The sequence below is a fragment of the Fusarium vanettenii genome, assembly GCF_000151355.1.
Source record: "Fusarium vanettenii 77-13-4 chromosome 1 genomic scaffold NECHAsca_1_chr1_3_0, whole genome shotgun sequence".
Classification (NCBI taxonomy): domain Eukaryota; kingdom Fungi; phylum Ascomycota; class Sordariomycetes; order Hypocreales; family Nectriaceae; genus Fusarium; species Fusarium vanettenii.
Window position 1 is genome coordinate 199999 of NW_003315881.1, and position 15693 is coordinate 215691.

General features: G+C 54.3%; 4 protein-coding genes across 4 annotated transcripts; 1 reads left to right on the forward strand and 3 right to left on the reverse strand.

The window, feature by feature from the left end:
• Positions 1 to 857: 857 nt before the first annotated feature.
• NECHADRAFT_65401 (uncharacterized protein) lies at positions 858 to 3956 on the forward strand (the record flags this gene model as incomplete). The annotated part of the gene is made up of 4 exons (XM_003053330.1): positions 858 to 956; positions 1018 to 1404; positions 1481 to 3121; positions 3185 to 3956. 4 exons carry the CDS (start codon positions 858 to 860, stop codon positions 3494 to 3496), a joined length of 2439 nt encoding a protein of 812 aa, XP_003053376.1. The 3' UTR covers positions 3497 to 3956.
• A 149-nt stretch (positions 3957 to 4105) lies between these two features.
• Positions 4106 to 8453, reverse strand: NECHADRAFT_31285 (uncharacterized protein; the record flags this gene model as incomplete). The annotated part of the gene is made up of 2 exons (XM_003054037.1): positions 4106 to 7654; positions 7707 to 8453. 2 exons carry the CDS (start codon positions 8451 to 8453, stop codon positions 4106 to 4108), a joined length of 4296 nt encoding a protein of 1431 aa, XP_003054083.1.
• A 571-nt stretch (positions 8454 to 9024) lies between these two features.
• NECHADRAFT_89899 (uncharacterized protein) lies at positions 9025 to 11802 on the reverse strand (the record flags this gene model as incomplete). Its single annotated transcript, XM_003054038.1, has 6 exons — positions 9025 to 9041; positions 9085 to 9229; positions 9282 to 10466; positions 10525 to 11575; positions 11628 to 11630; positions 11681 to 11802. 6 exons carry the CDS (start codon positions 11800 to 11802, stop codon positions 9025 to 9027), a joined length of 2523 nt encoding a protein of 840 aa, XP_003054084.1.
• Positions 11803 to 13716: 1914 nt separating this feature from the next.
• On the reverse strand, positions 13717 to 15088 carry NECHADRAFT_98655 (uncharacterized protein). Its single transcript, XM_003054039.1, has 2 exons — positions 14320 to 15088; positions 13717 to 14268 (listed from the first exon to the last, which is right to left on the reverse strand). The coding sequence occupies exons 1-2, from the start codon at positions 15010 to 15012 to the stop codon at positions 14191 to 14193; spliced, it is 771 nt and encodes a 256-aa protein (XP_003054085.1). The 5' UTR covers positions 15013 to 15088; the 3' UTR covers positions 13717 to 14190.
• Between the last annotated feature and the right edge of the window lie 605 nt (positions 15089 to 15693).

A 15693-nucleotide genomic window follows, 5' to 3' on the forward strand; every position in this document is an offset into this window, starting at 1 on the left:
AGTCAGTCTCTCTCACCTGTCCATTCTGCACGAGAGGTAGGACTTTGCCAGGTCGCGGCATTCGTCTTCATTAACGCCTCGCACCTTTTTCATGCATGCTAGGTAATTCTTCATGACGGTCTTGCACTCGCCTATTTTTGGTCAATTTCTCGTCTCATCTTTTGGGGACGGACACCGCCAACGCGATAAGGTTACCGACCATCGTGGTCAAGGGGAAAGCTCCCACGCTGGGGTCTAGCAGACAACAAATCTAGTCAGGCATATAGCACCCGACGTAACGCAGGGAGCTTACTTACGGTGTAGGCTTCGTGGCCGGCAGGGCACCGGGGCTACCAAATGTGCTCATGTCTTCTGAATTGGGCTTCTGTCAGGCTCCCAAATCATCCGGCAGCTTCGTGGACATCTGCCTTTCGTCCAGACCACACACAATCAGTGGAAAAGTCAGCCGACCCGTGGCGACGGTGATGCCCCGATACAGCATTGTTTATTGGAATTGCATTGACTGTAGCCAGTGACAAGGCCTGTGCTCAGAACCTTGGAAGCCAGGCTGTGGAGCTCGGAGCCAGGCACCCAGGCCCCAGGCCTGACCCAGGTCTCTCTCTACCTTAGTGTAGCGCTTTATTGCCATCCATTATGCAAATACACGTGAACCCGACTCGACGCCTGCATCAATCCGCATGAATTCTTGGAATTGATTGATAGCGACGACGACGCGCGCAATCTCAGAGCCTCTCGTCCGTGTTGTGTCGTGTCCTGGCCTGCTGGACTCTTGACGATCTCAGCTCCAGCTTCAAGTCTTTGTTTCTTCTGTCGTCTGCGTCTGCTTGTTCCGGTCTCCTCTCTTTCCCTCCGTCACCATGGCTGCCCTCGGCGAGGATCTGCTCAGCACCGTCAACAAGCTGCAGGATCTGGTCTTCAACACCATCGGCAGTGATTCCCTGGATCTTCCTCAGATTGTATGCATCTTTCATGCGACGAATTGACTCTTGCCGCCCCAGGCTGACCCGTATTATCCAGGTTGTCGTCGGCTCCCAGTCCGCGGGCAAATCCTCCGTCCTTGAAAACATTGTCGGCCGCGACTTTCTACCGCGAGGAAGCGGCATCGTCACCCGTCGGCCCCTGATCCTCCAGCTCATCAACGTCCCCGATGATGAGGGCGCTCCCGACCCCTCTCTCGATCCTTACCGATCTCCCGGTGCTGCCCGCCGTTCCGAGTGGGCAGAGTTCCATCACATCCCTAACCGAAGATTCAACGACTTCGGCGACGTCAAGCGCGAGATCGAGAATGAGACTTCCCGCGTCGCCGGCAACAACAAGGGCATCAACCGACAACCCATTAACCTCAAGATCTACTCCCCCTACGTTCTTAACCTGACCCTGGTTGATCTTCCCGGTCTTACCAAGGTGAGAAGCCTTTCCCCGACTTTTCTTGATGCCCTCATGCGCTGTCACCGGGCCCCACTGACATTTTTGTCTTCAGGTCCCCATCGGTGACCAACCTACCGATATCGAGAAGCAGACCCGAAACCTAATTTCAGAATACATCGCCAAGCCCAACAGTATCATTCTTGCCGTCTCTCCTGCCAACGTCGACATTGTCAACTCGGAGGCTCTCAAGCTTGCCCGCCATGTTGACCCTCTTGGCCGGAGGACTATCGGTGTCCTGACCAAGGTCGACCTTATGGACCACGGCACCAATGCCCTGGACATCCTCTCGGGTCGTGTCTACCCTCTGAAGTTGGGATTCATTGGTGTCGTCAACCGCTCACAGCAGGACATCCAAGGAAACAAGCCCATGGAGGAGGCTCTTCATGCCGAGGCCGAATTCTTCAAACACCACCCTGCCTACCGCAACATTTCCAACCGCTGCGGCACCCACTACCTAGCAAAGACGCTCAACACGACTCTCATGGGTCACATCCGTGAGCGATTGCCCGACATCAAGGCCCGTCTCAACACCCTCATGGGCCAGACCCAACAGGAGCTGGCTAGCTACGGTGACATGCACTTTAGCGGAAAGGAGCACCGTGGCTCTCTCATTTTGCAGCAGATGACTCGCTTCGCCACCTCTTTCATTTCCTCCATCGATGGAACCTCTACCGAGATCTCAACCAAGGAGCTCTGCGGTGGTGCCCGCATCTACTACATCTTCAACTCGGTCTTTGGTAGCTCTCTCGAGTCCATCGATCCCACCTCCAACCTATCCGCCCTTGACATCCGGACGGCCATCCGAAACTCTACCGGTCCCCGGCCCAGTCTTTTTGTCCCAGAGATGGCTTTCGACCTCCTTGTGAAGCCTCAGATCAAGCTCCTCGAGATTCCTAGCCAGCGCTGCGTGGAGCTTGTCTATGAGGAGCTGATCAAGATTTGCCACACCTGCGGCTCTACCGAGCTTTCCCGGTACCCCAGACTCCAGGCCAAGCTCATCGAGACGGTATCAGACCTGCTCCGCGAGCGGCTTGGACCTGCTTCTTCGTATGTTGAGTCTCTTATTTCTATCCAGCGCGCCTACATCAACACCAACCATCCCAACTTTTTGGGCGCTGCTGCTGCCATGAGCAATGTTGTTACCGCTAAACAGGAACGAGAACGGAAAAAGTTGATCCAGGAGGAGCGTGAGCGTCGGGAAAGACGACGCCTACAGGAGATTGAGGCCGACGGTGATGGCCCCGAGAACGAGGACGGTGTTTCAGCTCCCAACGAGAAGGCCGAGAAGACCAAGTCGGGCCGAAGCAAGATGACCAAACCCCCTCGCAGCCTCTCACCTCCAGTCCTCGAGAACGGAACCCACCCCAGTATCGCTGCCGCTATGAACGCGTCAAATCTCAACGGCCTCCGGTCTGCGTCGCCTTCTCGACTTAACCAGCAGGGCCTCGGAGGTGCGCGGGACTCCTTCTTGAACTACTTCTTCGGCAAGGACGGTACCGCCATCGGTGCTACCGGGCCCCTACCCAGCCCTACGTTGTCCAACGGACGACATATCAGCCAACACTCCGAGACCAGCTTCCCTATCGTTCGCCGGGAAAAGGAGATCACCCACCGTCCATCCACGGCCACACCCCAGCCTCTGGAGGACGAATTTGACCGGACAGGCAAGAACTACGGATTGGCGTCCCAGATGGTGAGTTCCAAGGACGAGATACACGGCCTGCTCTGGTCCCACGAAACTAACCCCCACCGACAGGGAGAATCCGCGGAACCGGCCATGACGGAGCGGGAGGCCATGGAGACGGAGCTCATCCGGGCTCTCATCTCTTCCTACTTCAACATTGTGCGGGAGTCCATTGCCGATCAGGTCCCCAAGGCCGTCATGCACCTCCTCGTCAACCACTGCAAGGACGTTGTCCAGAACCGCCTCGTCAGCGAGCTCTACAAGGAGTCTCTCTTTGAGGAGCTGCTGTATGAGGACGACGGCGTCAAGAAGGAGCGCGAGAAGTGCGAGCGCCTGCTGCAGACGTACCGCGAGGCCGCCAAGATTATTGGTGAGGTGCTGTAAAAGGATTCACTCATCGGGCCAACCCCTGGAGAGAATGCCCTTGGAGAGAGAAGGCGTCGACTTAGAGAAATGACAGTAATGAGGAGAAAAAAACACGTCATGTGCGGATAGACTTGGGAGGCGAATTCTTATCGGGGACGGACAAGATCGATCGTTTGACAGGGTTAGGCTCATGATTCAGCTACCTCGTTCAGCTATCTTTGGGCCACTCACCTGAAGAGCTCTTGATCGACTTTCCATTCGAAGCAACGCAGAGCAAAGCAAAGAGAGGAGAGAGAGAAGTCTTGTACACTTTTTGTTGTCTATTTTGTACACCACCGCTGGCATTCGGATTTGTTGTCTCTCAACTTCCTTTCCAAGGCGCGAGCAGAAAGAAGAGGAGGAAGACTTCCAGTTACTTGTATCTATGTAAAACAAATTCGGCTCGTCGTCCTCTCAGAATACAATCAACTTACCACTTTACACCTTTACTCGCATGTTGAATAATCATAGTAGTCATGTTGTATTTGGCAGTAGTTATGCAGGGTGGTTGGGTTATTATACATATAGGTAGTTGTGATCCTCATTTTCCCTCCTTGAGTAATTCATCCCCCCACACAATTAAGCTCATCATCTCTGATTCCCGTGATACGTATCCTCTTCCTTGCCCGGCGAAGGATATCGTGGATCGTAGTCGTTAAACTCGGGCCCAGCCGCAGCACGACCTGGAGCAACAGATGCTCGAGGATCAGCAGCATAACGGCTGTTCAAGTGCCCTTCAGCAGCTCGGGGTGCTGGGTAGGCGCTCTGCTCCCTCATGGGAGGTCGAGTGTCGTAGGTATAGAAGTCTCTCTCATCATGTTGAACAGGTCGTCTGATGAAGTAGTCGCCGTATTGACTTCGGACCTCGACGAATTCATAGGCCCCAGCAGGAGGGCCTACCGTTGCACGGTAGTCAGAATAGTCGTAGTAGACGCGATGGGGTGCAGGCTCTGTCTCATAATGATGTACAGGTTGCCCGTATCGAGGGAGAGGACTGCGTGTTCGAAAACGTGCTGGATTATGGCCCTCGTACCAGCCCGAGGGAGCGTATCGATGATCCTCAAAGACACGACCATCAGGTACGCCATATCTGGTCTCCTGAGGCAGGGTATCTCGGGCTCTCATCCCTCGGCCTATTTCGCGTCCCGATTCGTCGACGTAGACAACTTCCTCCTCAATCGCAAGACCGCGATTCTCGAGGGCAGGCCGATCCTGTCTGCTGCCCCTACGAGCCTCAATGAATCCGGATGCTGCGCTCACCGGAGCGTCAACAGGGGGCCGATACTCCTGAGGTCGGTTTCCAACTGAAGCGCTCCTATCGCGTGGCCCAGACAGCTCAGCGACAGAATAGCGCTGTTCCCGAGCATCGCGATAGTCGTGCGAACGCTCATCGCGCCAATGCGTCGGGTTCCGGGGTCGGGTGGATGTAGATGGTGTGTTGTTTAACTCATCTTCTGTCTTGACCTTGACTTCTCTTCGCTCGGTTCGCTTGGCAGATTCAGATTCTGAAGCTGGTTGACGATCAGACCGAGGTCTCTCTTGTACGGAGATACTAGTTGTAGGTTGCTCCTGAGCTGCAACAGCACGTCTTTTCTTGTGGCCACCGTAAACTTCGCTGGCAGGGCGAAGATGTGGAATGCCTTCCCCGGCCTTGTCGTACGCTTGTGCCTGGGGTTGAGCCCGGGGCAGGGGCTGACTGATGCCAGGTGCTTTCTCCGCGGAAGACTGAGGCACTGGACGATGCTCGAGTTGTTTTTGAGCATTAGCCTCAGGAGCTTTGTAGGTTTGACGCTGCTGTGTACCATGCCCACCTGATGCTTCAGCAGAATTCTTGCCGGGCTTACCGCTCGGCTTCACGACTGGGGTGGTCTCCATCTCCTCCTCCGAAGAGCCTTGCTGGAGGAATCTGTCTATAAACGATTTCTCGAATGCCCATGGAATCGCATCCTCCACAATCGCATGTGCAGCTTGGTTATTCTGCAGCTTACGCTTCACCTTGGCCAAGCAGGCTTCGTCTGGAAGCGAGATCATGTCCACTCGCCAGTCCATGGGTGCCAGTCCCTGAGCTCCGGGGCCCTCAACGTGCTGTTGCATGAAATGCGTGACTAGGTTGACCAAGGTGAATGCGCGTCTGCTGGTGCACGCCTTGCACGAGATGTCGTTGGCAACCCGAACTGCGCGCATGTCCTTGTGGCTCGACAATGCCTCTGCGAACATTGATAGAGGTGCTGCTCCATCGTAGTCTTTCTGGAACTTCTTGGCTATACGATGGATAACTGTAGAGACCTTGATGGAGGGGTGTAGCTTCTTGACACCCCCCAGTTTGAACCAAGTATCCTTAGCAATCTTAGCCATGGCATTCAGCCGTGTCTTATACGGAACTTTTGCCCGTCCAGCATCAAAGGTGCTTTGGTGGTCGGGGTATGACCCGAAGTCATACGAACAGGGCCCTGATGTGTGCGGTTCGACGTAGGCATTTGTTTGGCCATGGGAGCCATATGCCGCCCCTGAAGAGAATTGTGGAGGAAAGGAAGAATATGTCATACTGTCCGGATAGGCCGCAGACGAGTAGGGTGCTCCATAAGCATGAGGCCCAACACCGCCATAGTCTGTTGGTGGCACAGTGGTAGGCAGAGCAGAGCTGTAATGCAACGGAGGTGCTGGGAACGGTGCGCTGTAGCCAGGAGGACCATATCCCGCTGGCGGAGCTGGCTGATAGCCAGCAAATCCTTGTTGGGCCGTGTCACCTGTCTGCGGGAGCGAGTGCGATGAAGACTTCCCATACTGGCCAAGTTCTATGGCTCGTGGATCAGGACTGAATGGAGGCACTGTTGGCCATTCCGCCCTCCAATGCACGACAACATTGCCCAGACTAAGGACACCGGTGTGTTTGGCTGCGTAATGCTGAATCACACCCTCGAAGCCAAAGAACTTGAGGTTGCCGCTGGAGTTGCAGCCGTTGCAAAGGAATAGCTCCTTTCGAAATTGCTCAGTGCGCGGCTTGACCTTCATGTCGAATACCCACTTCATGTTCTCCAGCGTCAGCTTCTGGGTCCATGGTCCTTCTGGTGGCTCGACGATCGGCTCCTTTCCTGCAGCAATAGCCGCAGCTGTATCCTTGGAAACTTCCGCATAGAACCGCTTGCGGACGTAGAGTAGAACGTCTGCTGCAAATTGCGGGGTGTTCTTCCTCTTAACCTTTTCACCATTGTTCCACCCCTTGATGATTTCGTCCGCATATGCTGATATGCGAGCCCTCACAGGTCCCTGGATGTCGTCCCACTCCTGGTCAGGGACTTCCCTCGGTTCTCTGGCGGGCTTACTTCCGTTTTGTTGTGTCGCGAGCTTGTCTTGGAGTGCTCGAGCATTCGCGGTGTTCTCCCTCTCTCTGAGTTCGGCATCTGACCGTTGAGCAAGAAGACGCGGCTTCAGTAGTTCCCATGCGTTATCATCGAGTGGAGTGATGAGTTGGAGAGCTGCCTGGAAGGACGGAATATGGGCCAGAACACTGGCAGTTAGTGGAGGATCAAGAAGCATCGCACGACGCTCAATGTCGGCACGTCTCTGCGCCTTAAGCTGAGCCACCTCTTCCTTGGTTCTTTTCTGCAGCCCTTGGGGACGAGGTTGTTGAAGAGGCGTGTCCGGCTTCCCTGCGAGGCTAGGTATTTCGTTCGGGTTGGAAGGTCTGTCTTGGTACTCCTCACGGCTGCGAGTCAAGTCGGATAGAGGCTGGCCAGGGAGAGGCTTGGGTAGAGAAGCAACTGGTACTGTGTTCCCTGCTCTGGGAGGACCAAGCTTTGTAGCGCTCAGAGACACTCGCGCCTGTTTGAGCCCTCCAGCCAGCTCCCACTTCTCCCAGCGCGAGGCGTCGGCCAAAGCTTGCTTGCCCCGAATCTCTAAGCCCTTGACCCATTCTTCAGTGGCTGCGGAACCCAATGCTTTGACTTGTTCAAACTCATTCTTGATCTGATTAATGTGTTCTGACCAAAAGAACTTTGTCACCTGCGTGTTTGGGGGGAGAACTCGAGCTTGCATGACACGAGGAGGTAGAACGTGCAATTGGTCAGTCACGAATATCGGAGGAAGAGCTGGAAGCAGGAGTGAGGGGGTTGTAGAAGACAGGAGGACGTCGATTTCCTATCAAAACTGTCAGATGGAAGCATGCCATGATGCTGCTGGTAATACTCACCTTTGTGCTTCTCTTCACCAAGCAAGTTCCACAGGTATAGACAGAAAACGGAAAAATTGGGGAGACGCCCTTGGCGCCTGGCCCGCGATGCCACTCATCGACAGCACGGAAAGATTGCAGATCGTCCTTTGAACCACAAAACTGACACGCTGTAGAGCAGATGAGACGCCACATGTGCAGTTCTGACTTGCCTTTCAACGGGGCAGGCATACGAGGACAAAACAAGCGTCTCGAGGCCTGCCATATTGCTTCAGGCTTCAAGTGCGGGAGAACAGAGGGCAAATCATTGCGACGCGCAAAGGGAGTTGTGGAGGAAGATGGACTGAGAAAAGTATGGAAAAGTTTGTTGACAGACAACAAACGGCCCAGAGTCTTGGGCGAAACAAGAGTGAAGATATGTTGCCATATCCCTGCTGGGAGCTGTTTTGCCCGGTCCGTCGTAGAGCTTGGAAGCTTTCTCGAATGGCCTGGTCCGTCTTCCTGAAGCCTTACCCTCTTCACGTTGTCGGGCTGGGTGGGATCCTTGGAGCCTGGTGATTTGCGCTTGTTGCCAGAAGTGCCACTGGACTGGGTGATCTTGTCGAAAAGAGCAGCTGCAGGATCGTAGCTGGAGGCATCAGAATCCTCATTGTCGGGTTGGTCAGTCATGTCAACATCCGCGCGGTTGGTGTGATCGACGCCTGAGGCTGCTTGAGTGAGCGTCACATCTGAGGCATTGGCCCCGATGTTTTCCAACCCAGAAGACATTCTATCCAGAAGCTCCAGACGAAAGAAACACGTTGACGGAGAACAGAAGAAGAAAAAAACGGCTTGGGGAAACCTCAAGCATGTGAGAGCGGCAGTTAACACTTGTCAGAGGGGTGGCGCGTAGCAACGAAGGAGTACTTTCGTTGCAGTCTAATGAAATGAAGAAATAGGAGGAGTTGCATGGAAAATGCCTCCTCTATATCTGCACTCCATTAGCTTGCGATAGGCACGATAAAGGGCGACGGTGATTATGTGTCAATGGAATGGATGTGTTGGTGTTTGGGATGCAAGAGAAGGACGCGCTGATGCGTGATGATGCTTGATGGCGGCAAACCTGCGAAAAGCTTCGTTTCTGACTGAGGAAGGACCCACCCTCCACACGGTTTCCTGCATGACGTAAGCAGGCATTCAACAACTACAGCTGCATCAAGCCGTTGACAGCGGGAGGCAGCATTTAATCAATCACATGTGATGCAAAATATCTTGTTTAGAAATGGAGTGTTTGCTTTTTTATTCCTTTGTCCAACGTCGCGTCATACACATACACAACATGAGGTGCGAGTCCCAATTACTATACAAGAATCCTCGCTCTATCATTGCATGTTCATATCCCCTCCTCCTCCCCCTCCACCTCCACGTCCTTGAGAAGCGCTACCACTACGCCCGCCTGTCGAGGAGGACTGTTCAGGGGACGATTGATCTCCTGTTGCGCCGTATATTTGGAAGCTCTGATCTGCTCCCCAATTGGCCATCTGCGTGTAGTTCTCGAAGGCATTCTACACTTGTTAGCTACGTCTGTGCAGGAGACTTGTAATAAGCTCAACTTACCCAGTCAAAGTTGGCCGCCATATCAATCCCAGAAGTTGTTTGCCCCGTCCCCATGTTGGCAAACATGGATGAAAACGGAGAAGCTGGGGCTGCGGCGCCAAACCCATCGGTCTGGAAATCAATACCCTCGGGGGCAGTCATGCCAAAGTCCATGCCCATGAACGGAGCCTGGTTTGGTGTTGAGAAGGGATTAATTCCGGTATTGAAGTCAGGGAGAGTGTTGGGGGATATAAGACCCGGTGCAATGGCCGGTGACGTATCGGCGCCGATGCTCGCAGTCAAGCCCGCCATCGGCTCTGACTGCAGGATGGGCTGCTCAGTACCGCCCGTCGAGGGATCCTTTATCTTGGCCAACATGATCTCGATGATCTTGCTTGCCTTGAATGCCTCCATAGACGTATCCGCAAGCGTCTTCCAGATGTCTTTTGCTGTTTCCAAGCTTCCGATCATCCTGGACCGCTGCTCCGAGTTCCACATAGAAGCCCCCTCGTTGTCCTGTGGGGTCCCAGATTGTGCTGCCATGTTGTCAAAGTGCAAGTCCAAGATGACGAGCATCGCGGGAAGCGTGAAGTCCTTGGTGGCAATCGACTTGACGAACCAGCTGACTGACCGCAGCCTTCCGCGAGACTGCGACTCGCGGTACAGGACCGCAAGATGATCTAGGGCTGTCAAGGAGGCCTCGATGGCGGCCCTTCGAGAGTGGGCGTATCTTGCGCTTTGTCGAGCTCGCGGAAGGTATTTCCGGTGGAGTAGACAAAGAATCTTCTGATACAGAATGTCCACGTTGAACCTCGCGATTATTAGTGTCACCGGGTCATGAGAGCCCTCCAGTGTGGTTAGTTTCAGGTGTGGTGGTAATTCGTGCATGATCTGCCGCAGCTTCGCGTCGAAACGAATGATCTCATCGTATGGGACATGCTTGCCCACTTGATTCGTAGCCTGAAGGATATTTCCTAGCTCGTTACATAGCCGTGACTTGGCAATCATGTAGGCGATAGGGGTCGGTTCTGTCGATGGTCGTGATGGGGGTAGTTGTTTCGTGTCTGGGCCAAACTCCTCGTCACGGATGTTATTGGGCAACTGCGTGTCGCAGTCATGCTCATATATCATGCTGGGCAAGGAGACCTGGTGTGAGAAGACAACATCGGACATTCGAACGAGTGCCCATGTCCGCCGCCTCATTTCCTGGCAAGTTGTTAGTCAAAGAACGCCAGATCATCAAAGTCAAAGAGGAGAAACCTACAGCTTGGAAAGGAGACACAGACGGGAACCACTTTGAATCTCGATGATAGCCCATGCGGAAGGCAATTCGAGTGATCAACGACACAATCAACCACAAACCCAGGTCAGCATCCCAGCGAGAGGAGTACTCTCCAAAGACGTAGAGAATCATGGTTTCGACTGTGTACTCGACAGGCTTGGTGTAGTCCGACTTGATCAGACATTGTACCGTCCGCAGCCGATATTCAGCTGCCATCTCGAGCGTCCGGCCCTTCCACTCCGGAGGCTCGTCACCAACTTTGTGAAAACTTAGCATGGCGAGGCAGAGAACCGAATAGAGCAACCCAAGCCACATGATTGGTGTCTTGGAAGGATCTTGCCAGTGCCTCAACATCTGCTCCTTGAACGTCGGCTCGTGGATGATGTTCACGGCGTTGTCCATAGAGTTGAAGTATCGGTCGCACAGCGCCAGGACGGCTGACTTGGGTGGAAGTTCGGCGCGGATCTCCATCTCTGATGCTGGAACGGCTCCCAGCAGGAGAGTTGGCCCTTCGCGCGCAGCCATAGGTTTTGACTGCTTGACTCGCTCATAACTAGACTCCAGCTCCTTTTTATGAGAGTTGAAGTAGTTTTTCACCTCGGAAATGTCTGCGAGGATGGTGTGCCAGTGTTGTTGTCCGACGTATAATGACTTGCCCTTATCTGTGTCCACCTTTAAGAATCCCAGGGATGTCGCCAATCCTTCTTCTTCTTCGTCGCTATTCTCGTCGTCGTCGGCCATGACGGCCTCGTCTCCTCGTCCGACCTTGGCAGAGGATGCGCTGTCCGTGACAGATTGTGATGTCGCCGCTGCGGCGGCGGCGGCAGATGCAGCATCTACATTAGCACCTCCGTGCATCAGAGAGAGAACTAGGCCTTCTAAACGGTCAATACGATTCTGCATGTCATCTGGACTTGAGTCTCCTTGACTTTGATTCTTCTTGCGAGTAACTGGCGTCGCATAAGAACATGACGTTGTTCCCATGCCCTCACGCTTAGTACAGTTACTGCAAGGGTGATTTCTGTCACATTTTCTACCAAAATTGTTAGTAAGAGTTGACGTGGTCATTTCTGGCTTGGGCTTACAATCTGTCAGCAAGGTTAGCATGTACACAACAGACTCGTGAGGAACAACATACTTGCGTGTCCTGCAAGGATAACAGCTAAGAGGTACACGATTCCTCTTCCTCACAACGCGGAACTGCTCCTCGGGAGAGCGACCTCCCTGGGAGGAGTTGGTCGAGGGGGGTGTTGGGGTCATTGTGGAGAAGGGAAGCGAGATGGTATATCTCGACAGATGAGGTGGTGAGATCCGGCGTGAAGGCGGAAAACAGGGTGAGAATGAAGCTGACCAGCTTCAGGGAACCGGCATGAATATATTGAAGCTCCGGGCTTCCGGCTTAGAGAGCACCGGACCTCCGTGCAGGAAGTCAATAGGGCACAACACCTTCAAGGTACCGGTCCGGGAGTCGGTTGCAAGCACGGCGACCTTCTGATGGGTCGGGGATTGGAACACAAGCGCCTAATGCCGAGTCACAACCAGGCAGCCGCTTCGCCTCCAATGGCCCAGGGAAGAGATGAGTGGCGTCTTTCTGGTCCGAGATGTCCGCGCGCCCTTACAACTACAGTCCAGGTAGCGTGTACAGTACAGCCCTCCTCCTGGTCCGCAGCAGAGCGCAGCGCAGCGCGAATCGCCGATGGGCGGGCAGTTCTGAAGATTGGTCGAAGAACAATGGGACGGGTGAGCTCGGTGTCGCGGGCGTGTGCTAAAGGCAGCGAGAAGAGCTACAGACGCCACGGCATCGATTGACTCGGACGGGATGAAGAAAAAGGCGAGGCGATAGGCGCGAAGGCGAAGAGAACGCAAAAGTACAGCAGCTGCAAGGCGGGAAAGGTCGGTTTGCGATGGATGGATGGATGGTCGCTCGCTCACTCAGCAAAAATGCGAAAACGTTGTGGGAGCGCCGGTCTGAGGGATGACGAAGCGAAAGCAGTAAGAGAGCCCAACCACCAAAGAGACGAGATGGTTGATGGATCAAAAAAGGATAAGGTATGGATGGAGGAGGGTAAGGAGGGGTCGTTGCTTCCGATCGTCCCCTGTTATTTCCTCTCTTTCACATGAACATAAGCTTGAGCTTCTTCAAGGAGAAGGAGGGGCAAACAAGAAAGAGCCCAAGAGGCGCAAAGGATTCTCGGATCTTGTCAAGGACGTCAGCGTCAGCCTTATTAAATGCGACGGGCTAGAGCGGAGGCAACAATTTTTAGCTGGATCATGTTAGCACCCCTACAGCCAGAGTAGAGGCTACGCGCGTATCGAGTAGCATCCTCACGCATCCCCAATGGTGGGGTTGATACGCCAAAGGGGGGCTGCCGCATCGATCCTGGTTACATTGGCTCCTTGAGGGCAGTGGAAGCGGGAAATTCTCCTTGTCAAACCCTTGCTGAAGCCAAGTTTCTTTCGGTGGCTTCCAGGCCTTGACCGGGAATCGGACGGGAATCCCGCCGTCGTCCGTTCAGGTCAGGCCGTGAACACCGGCTTGGCATGGGAACTTATAAGCCTACGTATGCCTCGCGGTGCCTGCGACGACGCCTTCAGGGTTTAACTCGACAGGTGGTGCTATGAATTGGTCCAACTCGGCCGAACAGACCGACGTGGCTTGCTTCGGTTGCTTGCTTGTTTGATCAGTCATGGCTTTCAGAATCACAAGCTACATCTCGCCCAGGTATCAGGTACCAGGTACTAACGAACTCTTTGCTCAGGTCGAGGTCGAATCTGGATGGAATCACAGCGACACCTGTTGAAGGGCGTTGTGCTCTGCAAGCGAATGCCATGCCATGCCATGCATGGGCTTAGGTGAGCCATACTCACGATGCCTGCAAAGGGAACCACCAAGACCATCAACAGCTGGCACACATCGGATCCTAGACAAGCCCGACCGCTCCTCACTCGCTAGCTCATCTCGCTGTGAGTCATTCCTAAAAGCTCCATCGCCCTAAAACCAAGAGAGAAACGGATTTCGGAGGACGGGCGTCGATTATCACCGGGATTTGTCAGCGCTTGTCACTCCACACGGCCCCGGTTGACGCCAGGTCGATCATTGCCATTCCACAGCTTCGACACGAACGGGCGCATCAAGCAACATGATCAAGATTATGCTTTTATGTCGCTGCTGCTGACTCGAGGAATATATCATTAGCTCATCCTCTCCTTGCTTTCATAACTAATCCGAATACTTGGGCGAGAAACGGTTAATATCGGCTCCCTCATGATCAACTCAACCCTCCCTGCCCAACGCGACGACCCGTGAAGCTTTTGGACACGACCTGATACCATCCAAAGGAAGATTTACACGGCTGGCCGAAGAAACATACGCCCAGTAATGCCCCGCGGTCACATAATCCCCATGATTATCCCTCCGCCTTGGCTTGACTACCCTTCCCATTATCCCTTGAATGCATAGTTTTGTATCATCCTCACATGCCATCACTTCGTCATCATAGGGCTTGATGATATCTTACCGCCGGAACCTCTCACTTGTAAGAGATTCTACTCATACCTCAGCGGCATAGTATCCGGCAGACTCGCTAGGGCCACATTCACGTCGTGGAAATAAGATGCGCACAAATGTTCTCGCAATATGTTCCATTTTCAGGCCGCTGCGCCAGCGGTGGTGCTCACGCTGTACTTGCCGAGAAACTCGGGGTCGTTGCCAATCTCTTCCTTGACCTGTAGAGCTGTTAGTTTGGCCAAGCAGGAGACTTTGTGCGAGTGACTTACAATGTCCAATCCGCCGACGAGTTCACCATCCATCCAGAGCTGGGGGTATGTTGGCCAGTCGGCAAACTCCTTGAGTCCCTGTCGAACCTCGTCGTCGGCCAGAATGTTGAAGAAACCGTACTTGACTGAGTTGTCGCGCAAAAGACCAACCATCTGGCGCGAGAAGCCGCATTGAGGCGAACTGGGAGTGCCCTTCATGAAGAGCATCACAGGCGCGGCCTTGACAAGGTCGCCAAGACGCTTAAAGAGCTCCTCCTTCTTCTTTTCGGGATCCTCCTCCTCGGCGGCGGCGTTGTTGTCGACGTCCGTGCCGTTGGTGGCATCAGCAGCCGCTGCGCCCTCTCCCGACTGCTTCGCCTGCGTCTCGATGGCAGTTCGGACCTTGACGGCGCTGCTGCCGCTAACAGTCTCTACGACCTGACCGTTCCTCAGCAGGACAAGGAATGGGACGGCGGTAACATCATAGGTTTCGCTGAGGTCGCTCAACTCCTCGGCATTGATAGACACCCACTTTGTGGCAGGAGGCTCGGTGACGGGATATTCGGAGGCGAGTGTCGACAGGACGGTGGCCATCTGGGCGCAGGGCGCGGCCCAAGGAGCGTGGAACGAGACGATAACCAGAGTAGTAGAGGGGACAGAGGCGAGCAGCTGCTCCCACTGAGGGATACTGGTGACTTCGGTGATTGTGGACATGGCGGCGGTTGAGGACTGTGGAATTAGATGGTGTATCAGGGTTTAGATCTGATAAGGAAAATTGGACGGAATGTGGTTGGAAGTTGGAGTTTTGGCGTCGATCCACGCCCGAGTCAAGCGACGTCAAAAGGGCAGGCAGGTTGTTAAGGCACTGTAGAATTTTGGCGGGGTACCGACTCGAGTGGCGCCGAGGGGCAATTCCTCACCCAGCAGAAGAGGTGCGAATTCTCATGCTGCACTTGCGTCATTTCGTTTGGCTGGCCGTGTTCCCCTGCGACCGACCGAGTGCCGGACCAGAGAACGGACTCGGCTAACCGCATGTCCCGCTTACTTCAATACCCCCTCAGCTCACCGCGTAGGTACCTGCCCTGTACTCGGCCAAGCCCCTCCACCAGCTGTCCAGCTGTTGGGCGCCAAAAAGGAACCTGGCAGATGGAGCTACCTACATCATCAGCCACACGCTGCACTCCACGAGTTGGCAGTAACCCACTTCTCTCTGAGTGACTGTACTCTCTCCCACCGAGTTCCAGTTCCAGTGCCAGATCCAGCTTCGAAACTCTGTCCCGACTCCTGGCATACCTTCAGCGATTCCCCCACCGCTGTACGACTCCAGGTGTCTCGGGGCTCTCTTCTTTAAAGCTTCATCCTCCATCTCCGGCTGCTCCGTGTCCGGAATTCCAC